This window comes from Acomys russatus, chromosome 16 (genome assembly GCF_903995435.1).
Source record: "Acomys russatus chromosome 16, mAcoRus1.1, whole genome shotgun sequence".
Taxonomy (NCBI): Eukaryota; Metazoa; Chordata; class Mammalia; order Rodentia; family Muridae; genus Acomys; species Acomys russatus.
Genome location: NC_067152.1, coordinates 1,550,978 through 1,578,247, shown reverse-complemented (window position 1 = coordinate 1,578,247; position 27,270 = coordinate 1,550,978). Strand labels below are relative to the sequence as shown.

General features: G+C 52.6%; 1 protein-coding gene across 4 annotated transcripts; it reads right to left on the bottom strand.

Moving 5' to 3' along the window:
* Positions 1–4,163: 4,163 nt before the first annotated feature.
* Cluh (clustered mitochondria homolog) lies at positions 4,164–25,030 on the bottom strand. Of its 4 annotated transcripts, none has more exons than XM_051157930.1 (26): positions 24,817–25,030; positions 18,268–18,470; positions 17,395–17,566; positions 15,728–15,871; positions 15,434–15,558; positions 15,193–15,347; positions 14,969–15,094; positions 14,547–14,694; positions 14,283–14,375; positions 12,021–12,715; positions 10,032–10,258; positions 9,763–9,864; positions 9,545–9,645; positions 8,805–8,957; positions 8,660–8,722; positions 8,306–8,550; positions 7,972–8,056; positions 7,671–7,824; positions 7,452–7,591; positions 6,688–6,768; positions 6,485–6,610; positions 6,266–6,387; positions 5,968–6,061; positions 5,750–5,884; positions 5,592–5,665; positions 4,164–4,483 (listed from the first exon to the last, which is right to left on the bottom strand). In XM_051157930.1, exons 1-26 carry the CDS (start codon positions 24,914–24,916, stop codon positions 4,297–4,299), a joined length of 4,050 nt encoding a protein of 1,349 aa, XP_051013887.1. In that variant the 5' UTR covers positions 24,917–25,030; the 3' UTR covers positions 4,164–4,296. The 4 variants fall into 4 exon arrangements, with proteins under 4 accessions (XP_051013887.1, XP_051013886.1, XP_051013883.1 ...); XM_051157929.1 differs by having other exon boundaries at positions 9,763–9,867; positions 24,817–25,029; XM_051157926.1 differs by lacking the exon at positions 24,817–25,030 and adding an exon at positions 20,784–20,877 and having other exon boundaries at positions 9,763–9,867.
* Between the last annotated feature and the right edge of the window lie 2,240 nt (positions 25,031–27,270).

Sequence of the window (27,270 nt, the reverse complement as noted above, 5' to 3'; positions counted from 1 at the left end):
GTAGGAAGTGAGGCATTTTAGGCACCAGGCACAGAAAAAACAGCTTTTGGGGGCTTGTGTGCTGGCACTGTCTATGTGCTGTTGTCTCTCCATAGGCTTGCATGAAGCTGGAACTAATTGCATTGGGCATTCTGTAAGTGACTATAAACTAGCCTCAGAGAACTCCAAAGCCCCATTTCCGGGATGAGGGCCCTGTTCTTATCAAAGAGTGAGCCTATATCTAACATCTCTTGGCTTGGAGCTATAAATAGCCTTAATGTTGTTCTCAGGTTTATCAACTGTATCAAAATACATCTTCACTCTCATCCTTGTTCCAGATGCTCTGGTCTCATCCTGATAGCTCATGTCCTTAGGCATCTCCAGCCTTTTTTTTTTTTTCTCCCCCCCCCCCCCAAGAGTACAAAAAACTTTAAAAATCACAGTTTAAAAAAAATTTTTTTTTTTTTTTTTGGCTTTTTGAGACAGGGTTTCTCTGCAGCCTTGGCTGTCTTGGACTGGCTTTGTAGACGAGGCTGGCCTTGAACTCAGTGATCCTGCCTCCTGAATGCTGGAATTAAAGGCATGTGCTGCCACACCTGGCTCAAGAAAAAACTGTTTCCAAAATAGTTGTTCTCTGTGTAGCCCTGGCTGTCCTGGAACTCAGGAGATCTGCCTCTGCCTCTGCCTCCCAGTGTGCTGGATTATAGGCGTGGTGGCTACATTTGCTTATGTATTTGTGTGTATTTGGTCAGATTTGGGAATGGATTCTTCTACCATTTAAAATAGATTTTTCTACAGAGCCATCTTACTGGCAATAGTTGGCTTTTGTTTCATTTTTTGAAACAGGGTTTCTCTGTGTAGCCTTGACCAAACTGGCCTTGAACTCACAGCTATCTGCCTGCTTCAGCCTCCTAGTGCTGGGATTAAATGCATGCCCAGCTCTTTTTCACTATGTAAGCCTTAGTTGGCCAGGAACTCATAATGGAGACCCACCTGTCTGCCTCTTCAGTGCTAGGAAAATGCATCTATCACCACAGTTGACTTGGTTCCTCAGTGTGAAAGAGGCCAGTAAAATACCCTCTAATTTTGGGGGGTTTTGAAACACGGTCTGTGTCTACCTCAGGCTATCCTGGAATTTAAGGGATAACTGCCTCAGCATGCCCCATCAAATCCAGCTTCCTGATATTGTCAGTGGAGTCAGTTACTGACCTTAAAATTCGAGTGCCTGAGCACTTCGGAGTTGGTACAGAGCTGCTGAGCCACTTAAGGCTATTTTCCTCAGCCATAGGCCATACAGAGATCCTCAGGCTGTCTTGTAGCCCTCAACAACAGTTTGTTACCTGAGTCATGAAATGGTCTTAATTGGCTGTCTCAAAAATTAAAACAAAAGCTAGTGAGTTGTCTAAACAGGTAAGCAAACCCTGAATCCCACCCCAGTTGACTGGAAAGGAAGAACCAACTCCCAAATCATACTCTGCACTCACAGACGTATCTACACGTGTTTAAGATTTTTACACGTTTAGCCTACATGTGTGTATATGTGTTCTGTGTCCCCCCCTAGTGTCCAAAGGCAGGTGCCAGATCCCTTTAAACCGGAACCACTGTAAACTCCCCATGAGTGCTGGCAACCAAACCTGGGTCTTCCAGGAGAAGAGCCAATGGTCTTAACATCTGAGCCCTCTTTCTCACCCCCCGTAATACCTTACAAAGGTATTTAATAACACCAGCATGCTTAAGAGAACCAACCAAGAAAAATGGGCCTCTAGGGTGACTAGTAAGTTCCTGATTAAATTGTAACGGTAATGAAACTCATGCAGGGCAGCCTCAACTTTGTGTGTTGTCCCTTTCCAGAAGTGATGTATCCAAGAAGAGCCAGAGAATATATGTTTAGAACAAAATGAGCCCTGTATTATGGTGCACACCTGTAATCAGGAGTTCAAGGCAAGTCAAGGCTGAGACCTTGCCTCAAATGACCAAATACAGCATGAGACTATAAACAACATAGTGAATACATACAGTAGGCTTAAATGGTCAAATCATATGGTAGGTTTTAGTATCAACATCAGGTACATCTTTCTCCCATTGGTCTAAGAAAAAAAGGCCACATAGCTGGGCATGGTCTCACATGCCTTTAATCCCAGCATCTGGGGGACAGGCAGGCAAATCTGAACTTGAGACCAGTCTGATCTACAAAGCAAGTCAAGGATAGCCAGGGCTGTTACAGAGAAGGGGGTGGGTGGGAGAAGGACCATAAGTTAGGGCTAGTATTTTTCAGAAAGTTGAAGACACCAGGGTTGCAGAGATGGCTCAGTGGTTAAGAGCACTGGCTGCTCTTCCAAAGGCCCAGAGTTCAATTTCCAGCAGCCACATGATGGCTCACAGCCATCTATGAGATCTGGTGCCCTCTTCTGGCCTGCAGGCATACATGCAGGCAGAGCACTGTGTATGTAATAAATCCTTGAAGACACCAAAGGCATATTGAAATGGAATTCTAGCTAGGCTAGAGAGATAGCTCAGAGTTAGGGACACTGGCTGCTCTTCCAAAGGTCCTGAGTTCAATTCCAAGCAACCACATGGTGGCTCACAACCATCTATAATGAGATCTGATGCCCTCTTATGGCCTGCAGGGGTATATGCAGGCAAAACACTATACATAAAGAAAAAACCAAAAGGAATTGTAGGATTTTGGAATTCCTGAGCATCATGAAGTCAGAAAGCATGCTGAAGCACGCATGAGACCCAAGTGCTGACTGTGAAGCAGCCACCATTGTATCCTCAATGTGGCTAGTTGGCAACCTCTTCACTAGCCCTGCATAAGCTGGCTGACAGTATTATAAAACCAGCACTCCTCTTTTCTACTTTCCAGGCACTGAGTGTTGCCCGAGCTACCTGCTACAAGGGAAGGGAATGAGGTACAGGCCTGGCCAATCAGATGTTCAGAAGACTGCCAAGTCATAGGACTCAAAGTTTGCCCCCAGCCCTTCTCCCCTTGTATAGGACCCAGCTTCCACCTAGTGATTTGATATATATACACAACCTTGAAATTTGACCCAGTATATACATAGGAGCCTGGCCCAGAGAGCACACAGAGAGGCTGGGGAAGCAGGTTTCAAAAACTCACTTTATTCCAATGTGAAATGAAGACGTGATGGTTTAAAAACAAGAAAATGTTCTTGATAGCTGTAGGGATGCCTTGCTGGCTCACACCCATTCCCTCTGAAACAAGGTCCCTGGACAGCTCCAGCAAAGCCCCAATAGAGGCTCTGCCTACAACAGCTCCCTCAGGCTCAAAGGGTGGCCACCTCCTCCTTCAGGGACAGCAGACAAAGAGAAGCTAGGCAGACAGGCGGGGAGAGAGAGCAGCCAGGGCAATGGGAACCCCACCACCTCAGAGCTTCTTTGTAGAAGTGCTTATATGGCAAAGACCAAGTAAGGAGCCTGGCTCCATAGAGGTGACAATCACTCCTGCACATGGCACTTTCCCTGGAATCCACAATTCAGCCCTGGGTCCCCACCGCTCATCCAACTGTGCATTAGGCAGCTCGGGTTAAAATGGGGAGATACATTCAGACTGTTGGCCCCCAAGGTTATGCCCACCTGGGGTACAGGGATCAGGGAGGCAAGTGCCTGTGGCGGTGCCTCCTTTCCTGCTTGGCCAAGGCCAGGCACGTGGATGCATGAGGGGTCCACCACTGCTGGCCCCTTCCCCTCACCCTGAGGCTATAGGTAAGCCAGGCCCGAACACAGTACAGCCACTGCAGGTCTCACCTTGCATCCTACTAGAGATCTGCCTCCCCCTCCCAGGATACAACAAAGCCCCCATCTTTTTTGGCTTAAACCTGGACTTTAAGCCAGGCTGGGCCCAGGGGTAGTGGCAACAAAAGCAGCAGCCATAATGTCAAACATATAAATGACCTGAGAAATTGCATCTGCACGTCATCCACTCAGCACTGACTGGGCTATATACATCAGGAAGGACGGAGCAAGACATCCACAGGCATGGACAAACACGCACACCTGCTTGAGGACGGGGAGGCTGGGGGCACCTGCACCCCAGCTAGAGCTGATGCCTACACGCTTCATTCTCAACTAGACCTCTGCATTGAATATTCATTGAACCAGTGCAAAAACATTTTTAAGGGGCAGGAAGGCCAGGCCGGGGCCCCAGGCAGAGGGTGGGAGAGGGTGGGGTAGGGTGGGGGTGGAAAAGTGGAGGACTAGCTTCCTCTCCAGTCTGCAGGACATGCCCCTTCTCCTGGAATCTGTCTGCATCACCGGGTAATGGGGCTGCTTGACTGTCCATCTTTCTCTCCTTTTTTATCCCTGTAAGTTCAGGGAAGAAGGGTCTTCCTTGGCAGTCTGAGAGGAGCCCATGTCCTCCAGGGCTCTCACTGGCTCAGGCTCAGTGGCCTTATGTTCCTCGGCCTTATCCCTGTTTCTGCTGGCCTCCTGGAGCTGGTGCCGTCGTGCCACCTCTGCCTTCAGATTTTCCAAGTCTTTTTGGCTGAACATCAGGAAGCGAAGGTGGAGTCAGGGTAGCCTGGACCCTCTGCCACCCTGCAGCTTCCATTATACTGACACTTGGGGCTTGACTGAGCACTCGGCTTCAGCTGGTGGGAGATATATGGAGCGATACTCCTCCTAGAGGTTCAGTGCTCCCTACACTTGACACAGCATTTGGTGAGGGTGTGCCATCCCAACCCCTAACTTCAATTGTCCTCAATGCAGCAACCAGGACAGGGCTGCTCCAATGCTGGCTGGCTCACCAGCAGCAGCCCCCACATGCAGAAGAGAGGTGCTCTCAAAGCAGTGCAACAACTGTGGGAGCTTTCAAAAGGCTAGCTGACAAGGCACAGCCCAGTACGGGAAGGCAGACGGCTAGAATGGAGTCGTTTTTATGTACTAGAAGTGAAAGGTCACCAAAATAATAATGAAAAACTAAAGGCCAGGTGCAGTGACACAGCCTGGAATCTCAGTACTTGGGAAACAGAAACAGGAGGCAAGGCCATTCTCAGCTACATAGCTACTTTGAAGTAAACCTAGGCTAAAACAAGCAAACAAAAAAACAAAATCAAGAAAAAGAAAATTTGAACAAGGTGTACTAAAAAATAAAAAGAAGCAGCCAGGTGTAGTGGCGCACTCCTTTAATCCCAGCACTTGGAAAGCAGGGGCAGGCAGATCTCTGTGAGTTCGAGGCTGGCCGGGTCTACAAAGCAAGTCCAGGACAGCCAAGGCTACACAGAGAAACCCTGTCTCATAAATTAATTAATAAATAAATAAAAGAAAGAAAGAAAGAGGAAACCAGGTAGTGGCACACAACTCAACTGTGACCCTAACATTTGAAAAGCTGAAACAGGATTGTTACAAGCTTGAGGCTGGCCTAGGCTATACACATAGTGAGGTCATGGCTAACCTGGGCTAGCACTAAACTGTCTCAAAAAAAAAGGAAAATAAACAAAACACTATAGCTACGTATTTCCTGGATCACAGTGTCTGGGAAGAATCCCAAACACTCTTACTGTGGATCATATGCTTTTACAGTCTGAGGGCTGCCAACACCTTCAGAGCAGCTGAAGCTGACTGGCAGACTATGGCAAGGGGCAGAGGCCTACCTGAGGGGAATGAAAAGGATGCCATTGATGACATTGAGCTGCTCCAGGACACTGGCCATGCTGGGAGCTGTGAACTGAAGGTGGTGGGGAAGGTCAGGTTAGTGTGGCCTAGCAAGAGGCCAGGGCGCTGGACCCACCCACTCAACCCAGGTCCACACCTTAAGGGGCGGGATGTTGGCACTGGAGCCATTGCGGTAGATCTCATTCATGGTGCGCTGCAGGGCCACAGCCTGCTGGGTCAGGCACTTGAGGTACTCCGAGCTCTCCTTTGTCTTCTCATGGTCTTCACCTAGCTATAAAGGACAAAGGCCAAAGCAAAGGGGGTCAGAGCTGCACGGCCACAGGCCCAACCTTCACAGCCCCGACTGAGGCCCACCTGTGTCTTGTAGATAGTGTAACCTTCCTTCTCGTGCTGGAGGGCCGACCGGAATTCAGCTTTGCTCTCATAAACCCGGGCGACCAGGTGGTGGCTGGAAGGAGCAGAATGCATGGGGCAAAGGAGGTGGAGACACCTGGGACTAGATCCCTCCCTGGAGCTCCCAAGGAACCACTCAAGACCAGGGCTCAGGGCACTGGCAGAGCTTCAGAGAATTTTTCTAAGTCAGTAGGCAAAACTGGGCCCCTTCCCTGTGCCACCACAAGTTTGCCGGGAATCTTGGCCAGCACTGCCTCACCTGAGAGCCACCTTAAGGGCCTTGGGCCCATGGTACTTGGTAGTAACAGCCAGTGCATTCTCCAGGAACCGTAGGGATAGGTCATACTCCATTACGCCGTGCAGCACCAACCCGATGTTGTTCTGGGGGATAAGGGTGGAATCCAGCCAGTTCCTACCCCCCTGCCCAAAGGTGCTGCCCATTCAGGTGGTCTGCTCAGCCACTCTCTCCACAACTCACATCCAACAATGCCATCTCAGGGTGATCCTCCCCAAACACAAGCAGCATGAGGTAGCGGGCACGGTACAGGAGGCTCAGGGCTGTGGACAGCTGGCTGCTGGCAAAGCAGTACAGGGCCAGGTGCATCTGTGGATGGGGTCATGTTGAGTCAGGGTGGTCCCAGGCAGCCACACCCACACACCAACCCCAGGGTGGCTACTGACATATTCTTGGATGGTGTTGGGGTGCTCAATGCCCATGACCCGCTCACTCATCAGCACAGCCTTCTGTTGGTTGCTGAGGGCCTAGAAAGAGATGGTATGAATCTCAGGTGAGCACTGCCCCCCAACTGAGCAACCCCACACAACATGGTCTAGCCTGCAATTTCTATCCTTTGCAGAAAGACAACGGCTGCTGTGACTGTGGAGCTCTTTGCCACACTGAGACCACCCAAAACTTGTTCTGCAGCTTCCTAACAACAACAAAAAGATCTATGCAAATAAGAACAGACTTAAAACTGCACTGAAAAGACATTAATTTCTAAAACGCTTCCTTAGGACAGCCTCTGACTGAGGGGGCAGGGGCCTAGTGTACAATGACCCCCAAAACAGCCTCTCAGAGCCTTGGGGCCAATGAAACAGCTGGGATACAAACAGAGTACTGAAGAAGACTGTCTGCTGGTCTTCTCATGGTTGTGCCACAACTCTTTCTCACAGGCTCTTTACAGCGGCCCTGAGCCATGCCCACCTCAGCAGAGCACAGGGAGCTACTGAGCTCTCTCAAGGACAGCAAGTGAAGGGCCAGTGAGCTCACAGAACAACTGTAGAGCTCTTTGGACGCCACTTGCTCCCCACCTGAATGCCCAAGGAAGAACATTCTCCCTGGTTCAACAGGGGGATGATGGGGCCCCCAGGCCCTTCATGCAGCCCCCAGCTAATACTGTGACACAGCAGAGGTGTGCACAGCAGAGGTGCCACCGCCTACACACCTCAGCATAATCACCCATGATGTAGTGGAGGCGGGCCAGGAGACGCAAGCAGGCGCAGATCTCCACATGCATGGCTCCATACACGTTATTGAACAGGTTCAGAGCCTCACTGATGAGCTCACAGCCTTCCTTCAGGAAGCCTACGAGGCAGCCGGGGGGGGCAAGGTCAGGGCTGGGCAGGAGATACTCCCATGTCCCCCAGCCCACAGTGCCACGCACCCTGCTGTACTTTGGCCTGCCCACTCTGGAAGAAGTGGAAGGCATCCGAGGCCTTGGGGTTGACGTGCTTGACCACAGGGAAGATGTTGAGCACGTCTTCCTCAGTGAAGGCAGGCTTGTGGCGGCTGTCAAAGCTGTACTCCTTCAGCAGAATCTGGGGACAGGGCCCAACACGCCAAGCCTCAGCCTTGTACTAGGAAGGATAGCACCTCCCAGGCTCCCAGCATGTGTCCAGAAACTACCATTTCAAGAAAGCTTCCTTCCCCCTGCCCTGTGGCCTAGGCTGGGAAGGAGAGCCCACCTGGATCCCAGTTTTCAGAGAGATCTCCCGGAGAAGTGTTATCTTCTGCAGCCCATAGGTCTCCACAGCCTGGTCCACAGAATCGCTGCGGGTAGAAGTGGGGGCTGAGCAGCCTGGCACCCACCTACCACTCTGGACAGCTGAACTCCAGAGCCCCTAACCACTGTCACCCACCACTCAGCACTAACCCTCACAGCCAGCCCCACATCCTCATGCTAATCTCACAACTATGCCCCAGTCTGCCCACTGTCCTCATTCCACTGCCCTCTGACCCCCCAACCCCGCCCCCCAAACCTCTTACACCTGTCCGAACCACTGTCCCCTATGCCCGCACCACTCAAGGGTGAAGTCAAAGTAGTTCTTGGCCTCCTGGCAGATGTTCTTCCAGAGCTCTTGGGGGGTCATCACAGCCCAGGCAGTGTTGTCTGCAGCTCCTGGAGGCCGGTTTTTCCTCCTCTTGTTCCTTTTCTTGGAGAGCAGCTCATCAGCAGGCAGGTGGGCCACGGGGTTGGGGTAGGAGCTCAGGAAACAGTTCAGGAAGTGGCTGATGGCAGCTGAGAGGCCTGAGAGCTCCACTCCCTGAGCCAAGTTTTGATTGACGTCAGGATGGCCCTAAGCCCCCTAAGCCCCCACCCAGGCCCCACCCCACCCAGGGAGGTCCCACCAAGTTGGGGAAGAATGGCAGCACCTGTAGATACGTTTTGAAGATATGCTTGGCGGAGCGTGTGATGAGCTCTCCGATGCTGATTTTCTGGGGGAGGGGTCAGAGAAGGAAGTCGTGGGCAGGTTCCAGGCCTCAGGAGCAACCACCTCCCAAGCCAAACCCCACTCACATAAATGTGGTCCAACTGGTCACGGGCTGGGCTCCGCAGCACCAGCTCCAGCACCTTGCCCAGGTATCTCATGTTGATGCCACGCTGGCGCATCACCTCAGCCAGCGTGGCCCCGTCCATGGGCAGCACAGCGTGCTCTGTGCAGTCCTTTACCTGTGGGGCTGCATCAAGTCATGACCAGTCCCAACCCTCTGCCCTCCCTGCTGGGTCTTCCCTAGAGTCCTAAAGGAAGGACAGAGCTAAGGTCCTGGCTTCCATGAGGAAGAGGGAAGGAGACAAGACTTGACAGGCCAAAAGGAACCTGTCCCTGTCTGCTACACAAGGGAACAGGAAGAGGGATCCTGCCATCGGGAAGCAGCCTGGCCCCTTAGGTACAGACCTCAGACCCACAGGTGGCACAGGTCATCTGGTCACATGGGAAGGAACCCCAGCTTTACTCCAGTTGTCCTGAGGCTCATCATCTAAGACAAGCAGGGCAGGTGGCCGAGGGCTATGTGGCCAGGAGGAAGCAAGCCTGCCATTCAGCAGCCTAGTTGGAAAGCTAGTGGGATCAGCTGGACAGCAAATAGTAGGCCCCTGCTATCAGAGGTTAAGAGGACCAGAATCTCAGCGTCAGCAGGGCAACTGCAGCAGCTGTAAGAAGGCACTACCTGTGACCTAGAGACCAAGAAGGATGAGGCCCCAAGGCCTGCAGCAGTCCCTTCCGGCAGCCCCCCACCAGCCTTCGCACCCATCCTCACCAAACCAGGGATCTGGCAGGAGAGCAAGAAGGCAGCTGCATCTTTCAACAGCTGCTTCTGGTCCCGAACTTCATCCTGGCAGGACTCAGGAAAGCGAACCCCTGGGGAAGCAGGGCAGTAAGGCTTGAGCTGGCCCAGCAGGTAACATGGGGGGGGGGGCAACTTTCTGCTGCTGAGGACCCAAGGCCATCCCATGATGATTATCCACCCTCACTTGCCTGGGGAGAAGATGTCAGGATTGAAACGAATGTCAAAGGCCGTGCTACTGATGGAGCCAACAGCCTTGCAGGCGTTGCGGATCACCTCTCGGCTTCGAGGGTCTACTGCGGACAGGTGTGAGAGTAGAAGGTAGAGCTGTGCTACCCTGAGCCTCCTGCCCAGCTGCTCAGTCTAGGAATGTCTGCCTGCCTCTCAGAGACCATGAGCCACCCGTGACTGTGCTGCCAGGACTGGGCTGGGCTCTCCCAAACAAGCGCAGCAACCCCACCTGTGCCATCATCTGAGGCGATGGTCTCTGCCAGCTCCTTCACTTTGGCGAGACCACTCACACTGCTGCCCTCCTCCTCACTTCCTGCCTCAGGTCCTATTGAGTCTTCAGACTTGGTCTCTGCTGAGGAAGGAGAACTGCCATTCTCCAAGGGGGTGGGGGTGTCAAGCTTGCTGGCTTTCTGCTGCATCAACTGTAAGGCGGCCAGCTTCATGAAGAGGAGGTACCTGGAGCACAGCAGAGCAAAATGCTGAAGCGGGGCTGCAGGGAGTGCAGAGGCCACTCAGCAGGTAAGAGCACTTGCTTCTACTCTCCCACATTCAATTCCCAGTACTATGGCGACTCACAACCATCTATACTCCAGTTCCAGAGAACCCAATGCCCTCTTGTGACTTCTATGGGAAACAGGCACACATATGGTACATATACATACATGTAGGCAATAACATTCTTTTACATAGCTATAGTAATTAACTCTTAAAAAAAAAAAAAAAAAGCCAGACAGTAGTGGCACACACCTTTAATCATAGCACTCAGGAGGCAGAGGCAGGTAGATCTCGGAGTTCAAGGCCAGCCTAGTCTACACAGTGAGTTCCAGGACAGCCATGGCTACACAGAGAAACCCTACCTTGAAAAACAAAACAAAACAACTATAACAAAAAAAGGTAGGCCCAGGCTCAAGGTCTTTGGGGGCAAGAAAATGTTGATATTTGGGAACACTGTCTCCTGTAAGTGCGGGGACACAGTCTGTGAGAATGCATGCATGCCTGTGCCAGACAGCAGGTCAAAGCAAAACCAAAGTATGATGTCATCTGTGAGCCAGCAAGCACTAGGAAGGTTGAGTCAGGAGGATTGGAAGTTCTAGGCCAGCTTCTGTTATACAGCAAGACCCTGCCTCAAAAAGAAATACAGGGCTGGAGAGATGGCTCAGTGGTTAAGAGTGCCGCCTGCTCTTCCAAAGGCCCTGAGTTCAATTCCCAGCAACCACATGGTGGCTCACAGCCATGTGTAACGTGATCTGATGGCCTCTTCTGCCCTACAAATGTACATTCAGGCAGAACACTGTATACATAATAATAAACAAATCTTAAAAAAAAAAAAAAAAGAAATACAAAGACCCACACTCAACTCCCCAGTTAGAAGAGACAGCTGGGGTGTATGGGGAAGGGGGGAGGCTCATAACCAGAGCTCTTAAAGTGAGAGGAATGGGGATGCCAAGGACACTTAGAAAGGCTTCACCATGGTGGGAGACACGCAGATGGGCGCAGCCAGTGCCAGCAGCACCAACACTTTGAGCCCACTCTCCAGCCCTACGCTATGACATTCTTCCCGTCTCTATTTTTAACTTTGTTTTCAAGACTGGGTTTCTCTGTGTAGCTGCAGCTGTACTGGACCTTATTCTGCAGCCTGAGCTGTCCTGGAACACACAGAGATGGACCTGCCTCTGCGTCCTGAGTGCTGGGTAAAGGCGTGTGCCACCACGCCTAACTCTGTATGTCTCTGTATGGGTATGTATGTGCACACAGAAGCTACAGAAAGACTTCAAGTGCCTTGATGCATTACTCTCCAGCCTGCTCGAGACAGGACCTCTCACTGAACTTGCAACTACGTAGCAGCTAACAAATGCTTATGACTATCCTGTTTGCCCCCTCCCCACAGTGCAGGGTTACAGACACATGCTTCCACACACCCTTGTATATTAATGGTTTGGGGATTTGAATGCAGGTCCTCATGTTTATACTGCAAGCACTCAGAACCAGCCCAGGAGATTTTCAAAGGTTCCTTAAGAGCCCAGACTACTTTGCTGGGCGAGCTGGTTTAACCATTTGTTAGTCTACAATTGCATCTGTGATGCGAGGGTGCAGAATTGGACTCTAGGAGGAAGGGTGGAATTTCTCTCCTCCAGGATCGTCCTCAGAACAGATCATGACCCTAACTGAGCCAGCTACACTGTCAGTGAAGTCCAGGCCAGAAGCAGCCTCTCCTCACCTGTGCTCCACAAAGGCATCCACTAGCTCTTGGCGCAGACAGCACAGCTTATGTCGATGGGTTCGGGGGAAGCCAGCACGAGTGCACTCCTCAGGCAGCTCCTCCCCAGGCACAGGAAGAAAGTTGAGGTCCGGTGGGAAGGTCCGCAGAAGGTCAAGGATGTAGTGGCGCCCGTCATTGCCAATGATGCCCTTACACTCCACCGAGGAGCAGAGCTCCACCTCCTCATCTCTGTCATTGAGCACTCGGTGACGCAGGATTTTGAGGGGCCGGCTGGTACGCTCCAACAGCTCCAGATAGCGTGGGTGTGACACCACCGTCTTACCAAAGTCAATAGAGCCATAGATGACACTCTGCTCCTGGTCCCGTTCCAGGATGCCAGGGATGATGGACTGAGCTGTGACTCGGTAGCCACGGTAATCCACTACCACTGTGCCCAATGTGTACAGCCCCTCCACGTCTACGGCATTGTATGTACGGACACCATTCAGGTCATTGGTGGGTGCCACATAGGCTGCCACGTCCCCACCAAAGTCTTTGTAGTGGTCCCGGACATCAAAGCCCAGGCTGAAGAAGATGTTGTTCCAGATGAACATCTGCATCTTGGTCTCCTCGCTGGGGTTGATAGCCATCACATTGCCATCAATAACTGCCATGGCGCCCCTTGTAGCTGCTGCTGTGAAATCACTGTGCACCTGGGGAGGCCAAGGTTGGGACGGTGAGACAGGCCCCAGATACTTAATCACCAAGGTACAGCCTCTCCTGGCCTCAGTTACCTAGATGGTAAAGGCAGCCAGGCTCTGTCTGGGAAGCAAGGAACCCTCACCTCACTTTCTTCATATTTAGAAAAGGACAAAAGCACCATTTCTTAAAAACTTTTTTCCAGGGGTCCTGCTCAAACTATGGTACCAGCCAAGGACTATACGTGCAGTAAACTTCAAACCCCTGCTCAGATCTAGCCAATGAACAGGACATTCTCCACAGTTGAGTGGAGACTGACTTTCACACAAACTCTGGTGCCCCATATTTGACCACGTCTCCTGGATGCGGAGGCCTGGTGGCACTAAGAGGAAGGATAGCAGGCTACCAAGAAGAGACTTGATACCCTATGAGCATATATAGAGGGAGGAGGTCCCCCTGAGTCACAGTCATAGGGGAGGGGAGTAGGGGGAAAGCGGGAGGGAGGGAGGAATGGGAGGATACAAGGGATAGGACAACAATTGAGATGTAATATGAATAAATTAATAAAATAAAATAAACTTTTTTGAAGCTGGGCGCGGTGGCGCATGCCTGGATTCCCAGCACTTGGGAGGCAGAGGCAGGTGGATCTCTCAATTCAAGGCCAGTCTGGTCAAAAAAGTGAGTCCAGGATAGCCAAGGCTACACAGAGAAACCCTGTCTCCCCAGCACTTGGGAAGCAGAGGCAGGTGGATCGCTGAGGCTAGCAGCCTGGTCTATAAAGTGAGTCCACAACAGTCAAGGCTACAGAGGGGGAAAGGGGGGGGGGCAGGAGAGGGAGAGAGAGAGAGAGAGAAACCCTGTCTCAAAAAACCAAATCCAAAAGACTTTTTTCAAACCACAATACTTCTACTGAAAAAACAACTCAGGAATAAAAGGGAATGTGTGGGGCCAATGAGATGGCCCAGCAGGTAAAGGTGCCTGTGGCCAAGTCCCTGGACCTGCAGAGGAGAGAATTGGCTCCCACAAGCTGCCCTCTGAATGAACACTCACTCACACATTATGCATGTGTGCCTGCATGCAGGCACATACACAAGCACACATGCATGCACACTCCATGGGCAACAGCCCCAGAAGGGCCTCAGCAGGGCAGCATGTGGCTCAGTGAGAACACCATATAATCACGGAAGACATAAAGATAGGTCCCCCGCTTTATTTGGTCTCAAGGGTATCAGTTGGGGGCTGGAGAGATGGCTCAGAGGTTACGAGCATTGCCTGCTCTTCCAGAGGTCCTAAGTTCAATTCCCAGCAACCACATGGTGGCTCACAACCATCTATAATGAGATCTGGTGCCCTCTTCTGACCTGCAGACATGCGTGGAGGCAGAATGCTGTATTCATAATAAAAAAAGAGTCTCAGTGAAGCCACAAAAATGACCTAAGGTGGTCTTCTGGGAGGCATGAGGTAGAGACACCCTGCAGGTCCAGCTCCAATGCTGCCCACAATTTAGGCCAGTGTCAGCTCCAGTTTTCCCTTTACCCACAAGCCCAACTAACAGGTAGGCATGAGGTTGCAGTCAGACACCTTGAATATGGCTCTTTCTCGAAGCAATCGCTCAGGCAGGTTCTTGCGGGGCAGCTCCCTTGTTGTCTGCAGCTCTTCGTTCCAGTCCCGGGTCTGTGGAGGGGCCAGGGAGGCAGAGGGCGGCTCAGCCTGTGGCTCCTGACCTGCTCTGCACTAGCCCCGTCTTCCACCTCCCTGTGGACAGGCAGGCCCCTAGAGATCGGAGGGAGCCTCTGGGGAGGCAAATAGAAGGAGCCTGGCGGGGAGGACGGGGCTGGGTAGCACCTGTCCAGGAATGTGCTCCTCGTAGCCCAGCCTCGAGGTGTAGGCGTCCTCAGCTCGCACACAGTCCATGGCATGCTCTGCCTGGGGGGCCGTCCAACTGTATACCTGGAACGGGGTGGCGATCCTCTCGAACGGGTGGCGCTGGACCCTGTGGCAGGTGGGGGAATGGGGAGATGGGACACCCCGCCAAGTTTAGTGCTCAGTTGTGGCTCCTCTTCTGAGGCCCCCCCACTGTTCTGGCATCTACCTACAGACGCCACCCTGAAGTCAGACAGAGCCAACCTCTGGCAGGGCTGTTGTGCCCCATGAACTGGGGACTCTTGGGACACTGGAGCACCATTTCTTCAGGCAGAGGTGGTGCTGGCGTGGGGTCCAGCCCTTGACTGGAGACAGGGCAGGGCACAATGGCGCAAAAGTGCTACCTTTTCTTCTGCAGCACAGCAAAGTTCTTTTTGAAGGCTGGGCTGATCTGGTTGAGCAGCTCTACTAGGGAATGGCTGAGGAAGCGGGGGCTGGCAGGCTTGGGGTTGAAGTGGTAGGCCGTGGACCTGCAGGGAGAGGGGTGACTGAGCAGGGGCCAAGGACTCATCCTTAAACCCAGAATAGGCGACAAACCATGGCACATGGGGAACCTGCCTAGACTTACTGATTCAGGTAGAAGCCCCTGGTAGATGCAGTGATGCTGACTTGCCGGTCCTCTGCGGTGATCACAAACAGATACATGAGGTCTCCGTGCATCTTGCGGTTCCCAGGAGGTGGGTTCCAGCCGCTCATGGTGAGCACTTTCAGACACTGCAGGGGCTGCAGAAATGACAGAGCATGAGCAGACGGGTCTTTTGGGATCCTCCCACCAGGGCCTTACTTCCTTGATGCTTCAGCAGTCTTACCTTCCAGTCACGGTTCTGGGGCTGCAGGGGACACAGCGGGCGCTCCCGGCTCCCTGGCAGAATGTACTCAGGTGGCGTGCAGTCAATGGGGTCCATCTCCAAGCCTTTCTTCCGCTTCCCACTGTCTAAGGGACCCAAGGCAGGTGGTCACCAGGAACCAATTATTTCTGAGACTTAACACGGCCCTGGCTTGCCTTGACCTTGACTTCAGCAACCCCCTCAGCCCCACCACATAAAAATGACCTATGGGCCTTTGTCCCTCAGCACAACTCCAAGTACCAATATTTCCCGCACCTCCTAAGTCACCATCAGTGAAGACACTTAGGAAGGACAAGGAGTTGCAGTCAACTCCATTGAAGGCATCAGATGGGTCCAAGCTCTTGAGGAGGTCTCGCACATGGCGCACGTGGATTCGGGCCTCACGAACTGTGTAAGGCTCTGACAAAAGAAGGGCAAAGCATCACTGAGGCCCTACCGGAAACAGCCTGCCTTGCAAAGGGATTTGCTGAGCTCTTTCATGGGCGGTGTGAAAATTTAAGGCAAGATATCTATCTCCTCTCCTTTCGGTTTTTTGAGACAGGCTTTCTCTGTGTAGCCTTGGCTAGCCTGGACTTGCACTGTAGACCAGGCTGGCCTCAAACTCACAGCGATCCACCTGCCTCTGCCTCCTGAGTGCTGGGATCAAAGGTGTGCGCCACCACGCTTGGCTAAGATCTCTCTCTGAACTCAATGCTATTGTGGCCTCAGCCTCCCAAGTACTGAGATCACAGAGCCACCGCGCCCAGCTTTCTTTGCTTACAGTGCTGAGGTGGCAGTGGAAAGGTGCAGAACTAAGCTGAATCTGCAGCTGATGGAGTAGCTTAAGATTTCTTTTTTTGCAGGGGAGGGGAGCAAAGTGACAAAGCTTATGACAGAGTCTTATGTGGCCCTGGCTGGCCTAGATCTAACAATGATCCTCAAGCCTCTACCTCTAAGTGCCAATATTAGACACAGACCACCATGCCTGCTGGACTTTATTTTTATTTTTTTAAAGATTTATTTATTTATTATTTATACAATGTTCTGTCTGCATGTACACCTGCATACCAGATCTCATTATAGATGGTTATGAGCCACCATGTGGTTGCTGGGAATTGAACTCAGGACCTTTGGAAGAACAGATGGTGCTCTTAACCTCTGAGCCACCTCTCCAGCCCTAGGTTTTATTTTTAATTTGTGTTTTTATTTTATTTTATTTTTTGAGACAGGGTTTTTCTGTGTAGCCGTGGCTGTCCTAGAGCTCATTCTGTAGGTCAGGCTGGCCTCGAACTCAGGGAGATCCGCCTATCTCTGCCTCCCTGAATGCTGGGATTAAAGGCGTGCACAACCACTGCCCAGCTTGACAGGGTCTTGTTCTGTAACCCAGGTGTGCTTCCAGTTCACAGCAATCCTCCTGCCCAAGTGCTGATACTCCAGGCGTAAGCACTGTGCTCTGCTTTCGCCATCTGCTCTTTCCAACCAAACTAATCTCCCCATTCCAGAGCAGACAGCTCTGCAAAGGGCTGACACTGAGGTCCTCCCTCAAGAGCTATGAAACGCCCCAGCACTGGAAGGCACAGGCAAGCAGATCTCTCTAAGTTCAAGGCTATCCTGTTCTACAAAGCAAGTTCTAGGACAGCCAGGGCAACACAGAAGGACCTTGTCTCAGAATAAAAACAAAACAAAGACAGCTAGAAAACTTTTAGGTTCCTCAAGAGGCACCTTTTCAGAATTTGATAAGCTGCTTTCAACCCTAGTTTGGAACTGGCCGGACTTTTAAAAACAGAGACTTGAGTCTTTAAACTGAGGGCCATGAAGTAGAAAAAAAGGGTGGGACAGCCCTCTATGTGCTCAGATGGAACTCGGAGACAGCAGTTCTGGTATCTGCTACGGTATCTATCTGCTGCCCTGGTCTAGCAGCTGCCAGCTTAATCTGGACCAACCTTCCACAACTCGGAGCACAGAGCCCTCCTGTAACCCTTCCACGCTGCGCAGCTCTGAGAAGTGGTCCAGCATGTTGCCATCCAGGTGTAGTGAGAAGCAGGTACGGTGACAAGTATCCTCACGGTCCATGAGCACCTGGTGGATCTCCTGCACCATTTCCTGGGGAGATACCTGTCAGGGAGAAAAGGCTCTCTGGTAAGAAACTGTATGGCAGGGTGCAAGAGCATCAATACCTCCTTGCTGCCAGGCCAAAGTACCTGGGTTCCTAGAATAAATACCCCAACTACCCAGCTTGTTACTTTGGGGGTTGTAAATGTTAAATTCCAAGCACCCTATCCAGGAATACCATGTTCATCTGCATCTGTGTTTGTACGCACACTTATGAGAGTGTACTAGACAGAGCTTGGCTCTAGTATCCCAAACCTAAACTACTTACAGAAACCAAGAGCAATCCTTCACCTGGAGGATGAAGAACAGGAGAAGCAACGCTAAGGCCTCCAGAGCAAATGGCTCCGGCCTTGCCAGTCACTGCTGCTGGTTGTCCTCTACTGATGGGACAATGACTTGAACCTGGCCTCATCCACTGTGCTAGCTCAGATTGGGGCAAAAGCTAAGACCCTCAGCCTCCTGCCCAAAGGCCCAGTGCATGCATAGACAAGGGCTGGCTTTTTTCTTTTTTCTCTCTTCCTTTTCTTGGTTTTTGGACACCCTTGGCTGTCCTGGACTAGCTTTGTAGACCAGGCCGGCCTCGAACTAACAGAGAACCGCCACCTGCCTCTCCCTCCTTGAGTACTAAGGCTTAGCTTTTCAAATACACTCTTCTCCAGCAGCAGACTCAGTCCTGGTCCCCAGCACATCTTCTTCCATCTTACCTGCAGGGAAAAGGGCTCGATGCCAGGAGCCAGGATCTTCACAGAAAAGCCTGTGTCCTGAATGACAATGACTTCCTGTCCAGTGGTCTCATCTCCAGGCTCACCTTCATCCAGCCCATTTTCCCTGGGTGGTTCAGATGTCCCCTCTTCTTTCTTCAAGTTCTCTGAGCAGTCACCATTCAACAGCATGACTGAGGGGGGTGCTGAGGGAAGGTGAGAGCTGAGTCAGATGGGCCTAGCTGGGCAGGTGGGGCTTTCTTCCTTCATACCAGTTAGAAGTGCATCCACCCCAGCCCCCTTGCTGCTTAATGGTAGACCACTGCCATCTCCTTTCCACATTGTGCCCTCTTTCCACCCACTGCTCTTCACCCAGGTCCACAATGCCACACAGCAATCTTTTCTGGCAGCAAGGCGGCTCCCTGCTCCCTGCCTTCTCTTCTGTTCTCTCCAGCGACCTTGATCTATGGGCTGACCTCAGCCCTTCCTAACCTCATTTCTCATATGGATTCAAATACTCTCCCATCTGTAAACTCACATAGCCAATGCTAGCCTGGTCCATGCTCCTCAACAGGGACAAATGCACCAAGATGTGACCTCCCTTTAGATACCAAAAGCTGATTTTGTAAGAACGAAATCCATCATGCCACAGACCAGGCCCTGTTCTCTCTAGTAGTCCATCACCTACACTAACCCTGCAAACCAACCCTAGGTACTAGGCTCTGCAGCTGCGGCCTTGGTACAGTTTTCCAACATCAAAAGCATACTTTCTGGACCCTTCTGGCAAACCACTGATGACTCAAGCATGGGCCAGCATTCTAAGGCACCTGCCTAAAACCAGCCTCAACTCTGCTGGCTGCCTTCCCTCTCACCTCTGTGCTTGATTACGCCCCCCTCTACACACACACACACACACACACACACACAAACACACTACACAATGGCCCCTGCTGAACTATTCTATAGCTTCTGCTGGATCTTTCTATCATCCCTGATATAATGGGCCACTGAGCAAACTCCAGCTCACTCTTTTCTTTCCTTTCTCTTGAGACAGGGTTTCTCTGTGTAGTAGCTCTGCCTCCCGAGCGCCGGGATTAAAGGCGTGCACCACTACAACTGGCTTCCAACTCTTAAGTCCCAGATGAGTAGAATCTCTCTCCAAAGCCTGCTGAAATGACCCCTGCTGGCAGAAGCACCAGCCCCATCACTGCTGGGACACATGCAGGGCCTCCAGAGGCCCCACTCAGCTATGCAGTGGATAGCTGTTCACATCAGCAGCTCTGTTGTACCTTCTGCCTTATCCTGGCTCAATGAAAAGATATCAAATTAATTAATGCTAGCCTACATTCACACCTAATATTTGTGAACAGCACTCAACATGGTATGGGAAGAGAGAAACAGGTGACAACCCTACCCATCCCGCAACACTAGGGGAACAAAAGAGAGGCCCCGCCACCCTTGGGAAGCCAAGGACATCCTCTCAGAAACCTCCAGCATGCCTGGATGTCAACCTCGCAAACAGAGACCCAGAAAGGCCACCTTAGTTTGCAGCCCCACCACGCCAGCTTTGGGCAGCATTGTTCCAGAAGAACAGCTGTGCTGTAGATGTCAGGCTAACACACCCTGACTCCAGGGTCCCTTTCCTACTCTGCCACCAGGAGAGGTAACAGGGTACAAGACCCCAAAGCTGTCTACAAATCAAGGCCCTCAAGGAAGTACAGACTCAAAACAGATAGGCAACCAGGGAACACAGAGAGAAGTGTGAGGTTTCTTTCCTTGTAGCCCTCAAATTAACAGTTGGTAAATAGGACCTTTAGGATGTCAGATACAAATCGGGCATGGTGGTGCATGCCTTTAATCCCAGCACTTGGGAGGCAGAGGCAGACAGATAGCTGTGAGTTCGAGGCCAGCCTGGTCTAAAAAGTGAGTCCAGGACAGCCAGGGTGACACAGAGAAACCCTGTCTCAAAAACAAAACGAAACAAAACAAAATACAAAAAGAAAAAAGAAATTAACAAAGTACTCAAAGTGAACCCCTGTCTGGCTCTAAGAGCAGAGCAGACCAAGACAGCAACAGTGGCGAGGATGCTAAGAGCAACAAGAGGGGTGCAGATGGGAGAAGCTTCCCCTCACTGGGTCCCTGGAGGTGACTTTCCAGGTTGGCAATCACCTAGAACAGAGGCAGAGGCTTGAAAGGCCCTCTCAACACAGAGACCCAGTTTTGAGCTCTGGAGATACGAAAGCAGGCAGTTAAGCCTGGACCTTAACAAGACAGCCAATGCTCCTCCAAGTGTTTGCAAAGGAGGGCAATGGAGAAAGAGGGAAAAGGCAAGGTGACCCCTAGCCCTATTTCCTAAGCCCAGGCACCTATATCCTGGCATAGTCAAATTGAAAGAAATGTTCCCCAGGGGCTTCCTCTCCTCCAGGACAGCCAGTCCTCCAAGGGGCCCGGAGGCCTCTCCACCACAGGATTAGTGACAAGTAATATTAGTCATTGGGTCCACACAGCCCCAAGCCCACCTGGAACAGTCATCAGCTGTGCTCTTCTTGGCTCTGGAGTCTCAGGACTGCCATGGCAGTAAGGCAGCCAGCTCCCCTGAGCAGGCCCAGGCGCAGGCCCAGGCGCAGGCCCAGGCCCAGGCCCAGGCCCACCTCTGTCTCTTGTTCCAGTCTCTACTTCTACCTTTGTGGTAATGCAGCTGGGAGGCTTGGGGCTGGAGCTCCAGCTGGCTTCAGGTTTCACTGGGGCCAGGCCTGCCGGGGCAGCCCCGAGAAGGGCACATTTCCCCTGCCTCGCATTCTGCTCAAGGTCGAGCAGAAGGACGGGTGAGGGCCAGGAGGCCCCGGCGGCTCCAGGATCCGGGAAAGAACTACTACCAGCACGTAGGCCCACCTCCCCACACACCTCAGAAAAGGGATCACTGCTAGTGAGGCCAGTAGGGGAGAGGAATCCAGCATCTGGGGTACCTGGGCCCCTTAGGATAGAAGGCATAGGCGGTGGGCAGGCAGGAGCAGGGCTGAGCAAGGAAGTCCTCTCCTCAACTCCACCCACAGTGCTGGTGGGCAGGACCGCTTCAGCCAGCTGCTGACAACAGCTGGCACAGACCCGGGCCCAGGCCATGAGACAACCACCCCTTGTCCACCAGCTGCCGACACAGAACACCCTGCCTTCCTCTTAGGTCAAGGGACTGGCCAGGGGGCCTCTGGTTCCTGCTGCCCCCTGGAGGTGACCTGGCAGCTGGCATCTTCCTGAGAGTCACTGGTTCTAGTGAGAGGGGGATGGGCCCCCAAACTCCCAGAGGACAACTGCACCCAAGCCTCAGGACTTCAAGCTGCACCAAGAAGCTGGCAGACTACTTCTTCTCTTCCCAGCAGCCAGTGCGCCGCCAGGAGAAAACCAAATGTCTCTCCTGGAGAAGACAGAGTTGCCAACAAGAGGCTGCAGGCCATCACACCGTGGAGAAGCAGCACGCCCAGCCTCGCCAGGGCGCCTTTGCAGGGCCTCTGACTTGTTGCCAGGGCCCAGTAAGGATTGCTCTGGCATCCATACTAACCAGCATGGGGGTGGAAGGGGAGCCAGGCTCTCACACCAGGTCCCTCCAGTCCCAGGATGGCTAAGCAGACCCTTGGCTTCTCTTCAACCCGAGCAGGTTCTGAGCCTCACACTATGACCTGAGGCAAGAATCCCAGAAGGGGAGCGGGCAGCCTGGCAACAATGCCAAAGGATGCTGACTAACAGCAGCTGCATTCTAGTTGGCTGCACTAAGCCAGTGCCCGCCCACTCCAGGCCCACTCCCCAGAAGGACCATTTCAGATCAGCCATCCCTTCTCACCCAGGTTAGTAAGTGAGCTGTCCAAGGTCACAGAAGCAAAAGGTTGTGAAGCTGAGCCGAGGAAAAGGTAGGTGTGTCAGAATCCCTGGTCCCAACTTTTAGAGTTCCGCAAGGGATCAGGCTACAGCAGTGCCTTGCCCCCTGCAAGCCTGAGGACTCAGTCCAGGTGGTGCACAGGGCCAGAGAGCTCCCAGGGCTCTGCTCCCCTGCACTCAGATCCAGGGCTACCTCTGACGACCTAGGCTTTAGGGAAAGTGAAAGGCTGCAGTCCTCTGCCAAGTGGCTCAGTTGCCTGAATAGTTCTTGGTGCAGGTGCTAACTTACTCTGCAGTCTCCAGAAGAGATGAGAGTGGAGAGACAGCACATGCCTTCCCTGGGCCTAGAAGTACAGGTACTCCACTGGCCAGAGATGGTCACAGTCAGGAATCTAAGTGACCACAAGTGGCCTCTGTGTGCCTCCCCAAGTCTGACAGTCTTCAGGGGCCATGCCAGGCCACACCCTAGCTAAGGAAGCAGCAGGTGAGGCCAGAGCAGGAAGTAGAGTCCGAAAAGAGACGTCAATCACCCCATCGAGGAACCCAGGGCTTCAAGGCAAGGGGACAGCAGCGCACAGGCAGCCTATGGAAGACCCTGGAAGACCCTGGTTAGCTTCTTCCTACTTCCCCAGACCATAAGCGGGTCTTCAAGGTCCAGGTGTGGGTTCACTGTTTCCTCAGACAGCACCGAAAGAAGAGCTTTAAGACCCAGCTGGAGAGCTTATAAGCCCCTAAGTCCTCCCCTAGTCTGCCAGTCCCCTCAGCTTCCACGCCCAGCTTGGGGAACCCTCCCCTGCGCAGAAGGAACCTGACAAACCTGCCTGTTCTCTTATCCCCTAAAAAGCTACTCCATTCCTAAGAAGGTAACTGACCCTTGATTGCCTTGATCCCCTCCTCAAAGGTCCTAGAGAGCTTCCAGAAACAGGATCTGAGGGGTTAGGGGGGCCTGCACTGACTGTGATACCCTGCAGAAGCCTGACCAGGGGGAGCAGAGGAGGGGGAAGACACCCCATTTATCTTCCTTCCTTTGAAGGGATCCAAGATGGCTTTCTGGGGACACAGAAGCCAAGGTCCTACCCACTAAAAAGCCCTGTGTGCCCTGACCCCAACCCAGTGCTCCCCACTGCCCCCCAACAGCCCCTCAAGGGCTGGGTACTCACCAAAACTCCTCCACCATTCCAGCCCCCAAGTTCCCTGAATCACACACATGCTAAACCGGCATGCCTATCTCAGCTTCCTCTAGGTCAGGCTAGCCATGAACTAGAAAGCCAAAAGCTTCACTAGACAATGAAATCACTGTGACCTTGGACAAGCTGTTTCATATCTCTTCAGATCTCTTTGATGGAGGGGAAAACGGGCAGCCTCAGCCTCCTCTTACTCAACCAGCCCATGGATTCAGAGCCACGATATTTTCAGCATTTCTTTTGGGTCTTTTATTTTATTTTTATTTTTTGGTTTTTCAAGACAAGGTCTCTCTGTGTAGATTTTCAGCATTTCTTGTTCTGCCCATGCTCCGGCCTTATCTAGGCGAGGTAAGCCCCCGCTGTGGTGACAAACTGCCTAGCAAGTGTTAGGCCCATCCTTACTCCCAAGTCAGCCCTACTCTGCTCACTGTACCCCGGAAGACTGATGAAGATGAGCCAAGGCAAGTTCCTAGGTGGAGATCTGAGGAGAACAAGAGAGGAAGTGGGTCTGCACTCCTCACTGGCATCCTGGATAGAAAGGGCCAGTCTGGGCCCCCGAGGGAAAGTGAGGAGGCCATAGGAAGGGATTTCCAGTTTCAAGGCTGGAGTCTGGGACTTGGTGAAAAGAACAGAAAGAACCCCAGGGAAACACAAGAGAATTAGGCCCCACCCCTAGACAAGCCTCGGCCACTCCCAAAGCTACTGCCACAGCCCCCACGGGGGAGCTCCACTCCACACTAATGACCTTTGCCTTAAAAACAGCAGCTCTGATCTGACCCACTTTTCGCAATAAGGCAGGTTAATGATCAAGTTCAGGCACAAACACCTCCCCCCTGCCAAAGGGCTAGGCTTTGCTCCCCCCACACAGGCAGGACCCCACCCCTCCCCCCAGATCAAGTGAAGGCCAATAACTAAAAGAATTGAGATCACGGCCTGACGACCTGGGGTTACACCCTTGTCTCTAACAAGGTACCAGAGACACCACCACCACCACCCCCGCCCCCCCGCCAATAACACACACACCCCAACTTAGGCTCTTCCCACCGTCGAAGTTTGGGCAGCTCCGAACTGAGCCTCCACTCACAGGGCTGCAGCTCTACCGCACAGAAACGTCTAGGACGAAGAGGACCAGAAAGAAGCTGGGCCGCAAGTGTCAGTGGCCCCCCAGCTCGAGGGCTCCCCAAGCAGGGGCACGGAGGGGGTGGGGCCTCCGAGTCCATCGGTCTGCGGCGGGGGCGCACCCTGAAACCAAACCGCGTGTGCGCGCACGTGCCCCCGCGGTCCCGCGCGCGTGTCCGCCGCGGCTGCCCTTCCACGGACCCCACGTGCGGAGTCCCGGCCGCAGCCGGGGGGTGCCAGTGAAGGTGACCTTCAGAACGGGGGCGGCCCAGCGCAACGCCCACACTGACGCAGAGGGAAGGCGTCTTATTGCCGCCGAGCCCCGAGTCCCTCGGCCCGGCTCGGCCCCGGCCCCGCTGCCCTTAGCCCCGGCCCCACTCACCAGCCGCGTTCGGCCGCCCCTTGCCGCCGGCCTGCGAGCCGTGCTCCCGGGCGCTGTCGGCCGGGGCGGCCGCCGGCAATTCGTCCGTCTTGATGACCATGGCGGGAGCGGGCGTCCGGCTAGCCTGTCCACGCCGCACGCCGCGCCACTAACCCAAGTGCCCTGCGCGCCGCGGCCGCTGCGGGAAGGACGGAGTCACCGGCCCACGTGGTGCGCGCTGTAGCCTTTGACCCTCCACCGCCGCTCCCCCTGCCCCGCCCTCGCGCCCGGTCTGCCCACGGCAGCCGACAAGGGACAAAACACGGGGCACTCCGTTGTCAGGACACCGATACACTGACTCTCCCAAAGCCTTAAAGGCAACGCGTCGGGACTTAAAAGAGATGCCTGGGCACCCTGGTGAGGCGGGGCTTCCGGGAGACAGTCCCTCGGTTCGCCGCCTGTTGGGCGGGCGCAGTGACCTTGGGTGGAGACTTGTCTAGGACTGCCTTCGCCCTCTGTTTCCCCCCCCACCCCCAGTGACTCTGTTTCCTATTGCCAACCTGCCAAAAGACCGCTCGGTGTAGGTCAACACAGTTATCGCGACCCTTGGCGCCCTCCTCACTGAGTGGACTCTCTTACTGAAGGGAAAGGGACTAGCCAGAGTGTATTTAGATTATTGAAGAAGGTGTGAATTGAGGCGAATTGAGGGTTGCAAGGAAAGCATAAAGTGTCAGAAACAGACTTACTTAAATTTGTACTGAGCACCACGATCTCCTCTCCGTATAACACACACACACACACACACACACACACACACACACACACACGAGGGGGGGGAGGAGATTTTCTCACTCTCAGGCCAATATCTTGGTTTACAGCAGCGAAGGACACTGAGGGCCAAGGTCACATAGATGTAAATCAGTCTAAATCTACACACCCGTCTTTACTGTAGTTGCTATTTTTCAGTTCTGTTGTGTCTTTACTGTAGTTGCTATTTTTCAGTTCTGTTGGTTGGGTGGGGAGTAAGGAGTGAGGTCCGTGGTTGCTGAAGGGGGTGAGTTCTCTTGTGTGTTTCCCTGTTGAGGATTGAATTCAGGATCTCTGGCATGGTAAAGGTGTCTCTACCACCGAGAGACATCCTTAGTCTCAGGTGACATTTGAACCAGGCAGGTTATGCCAGACAGTTAAAGTTGTCCAGGCGGGGGTGGGGGGTGGGTGGGTACACCTTACAAGCACAGGTGGAAAAAGCCCTTTGTAAAACACTAAAGGCACAATCTTTTTTTTTTTTTTTAAAGATTTATTATTTATACAGTATTCTGCCCACACGTGTGCCTGCCCACCACAAGAAGACACCAGATCTCATTACAGGTGGTTATAAGTCACCATGTGGTTGCTGGGAATTGAACTCCGCACCTTTGGAAGAGCAGACGATGCTCTTAACCTCTGAGCCATCTCTCCAGCCCCCTAAGGCACAATCGTTACACTTGCTAGGAATCAATGGAATCTGGGACTCTGACGCTGAGATGGGAGGGGTCTAAATATACCCTTGTATAAATTGCAAAGGAAAGTTAAGTCTCCTTTTGGAGGACATGGATTTTAAGATCAGCTTAGGCTACAGAGTAACACACTGTCTGACTAGAATAAATAGGAAGTCCACTTTGCCCTAAAGTGCATGCAGTGAGAACTGCAGCCAACAGAAAAAGGAAGCCTCCAAGACGGAGGGAGGAGAGAAAAGGAAAGATTTCTGTCAGAAAGATCCTTTTGACTGTTATAGGAGGGCAAAGGTGAATTAAACAGGGCTGAGGAGAAGTGATTTCAGGCTGTTGCACGAGAAAGTTGGAAAAAACCCACCAAGATGCACATGGAAGGCAGTCAGGGGATCCAGCACAAAGGCATCATCTGCAATCCCAGCACTCGGAAGGCAGTGCGAGACTATAAAGTGTTCGAGGTTAGCCTGGGCTACCTGGGTAAGACCGTGTCTCAAGAAAACACTCAAGCAAACAAAAACAAAAGGTAGAAAAGCAGCCAGACGGTGGTGGCGCACGCCTTTAATCCCAGCACTCCGGAAGCAGAGGCAGGTGGATCTCTGTGAGTTCAAGGCCAGCCTGGTCTACAGAGTGATTCGAGGACAGCCAAGGCTACACAAAGAAGCCCTTTCTTGAGAACCTAATTGGACTGGAAGTCAGTTCCCTAGTCACCTTTACCTTTCACTATTAGTGAATTTGAGCAAATCAACACTCTCCTGCTGATCTCAGGTGTTTGCTCTGTGTGTGTGTGTGTGTGTGTGTGTGTGTGTGTGTGTGTGTGTGTGTAGATCAGTTGTCTGCCTCGGGTGCTTCTCCAGCTTATCTTCTTAAAAACTTTTATTACACTTTTATTTAGGGGTGTGTGTGTGTGTGTGTGTGTGTGTGTGCGCGCGCGCACGCATGCACACACATGCATGGGTGCGTGTGTGTTTTAAAGTCTCTCGCTGAA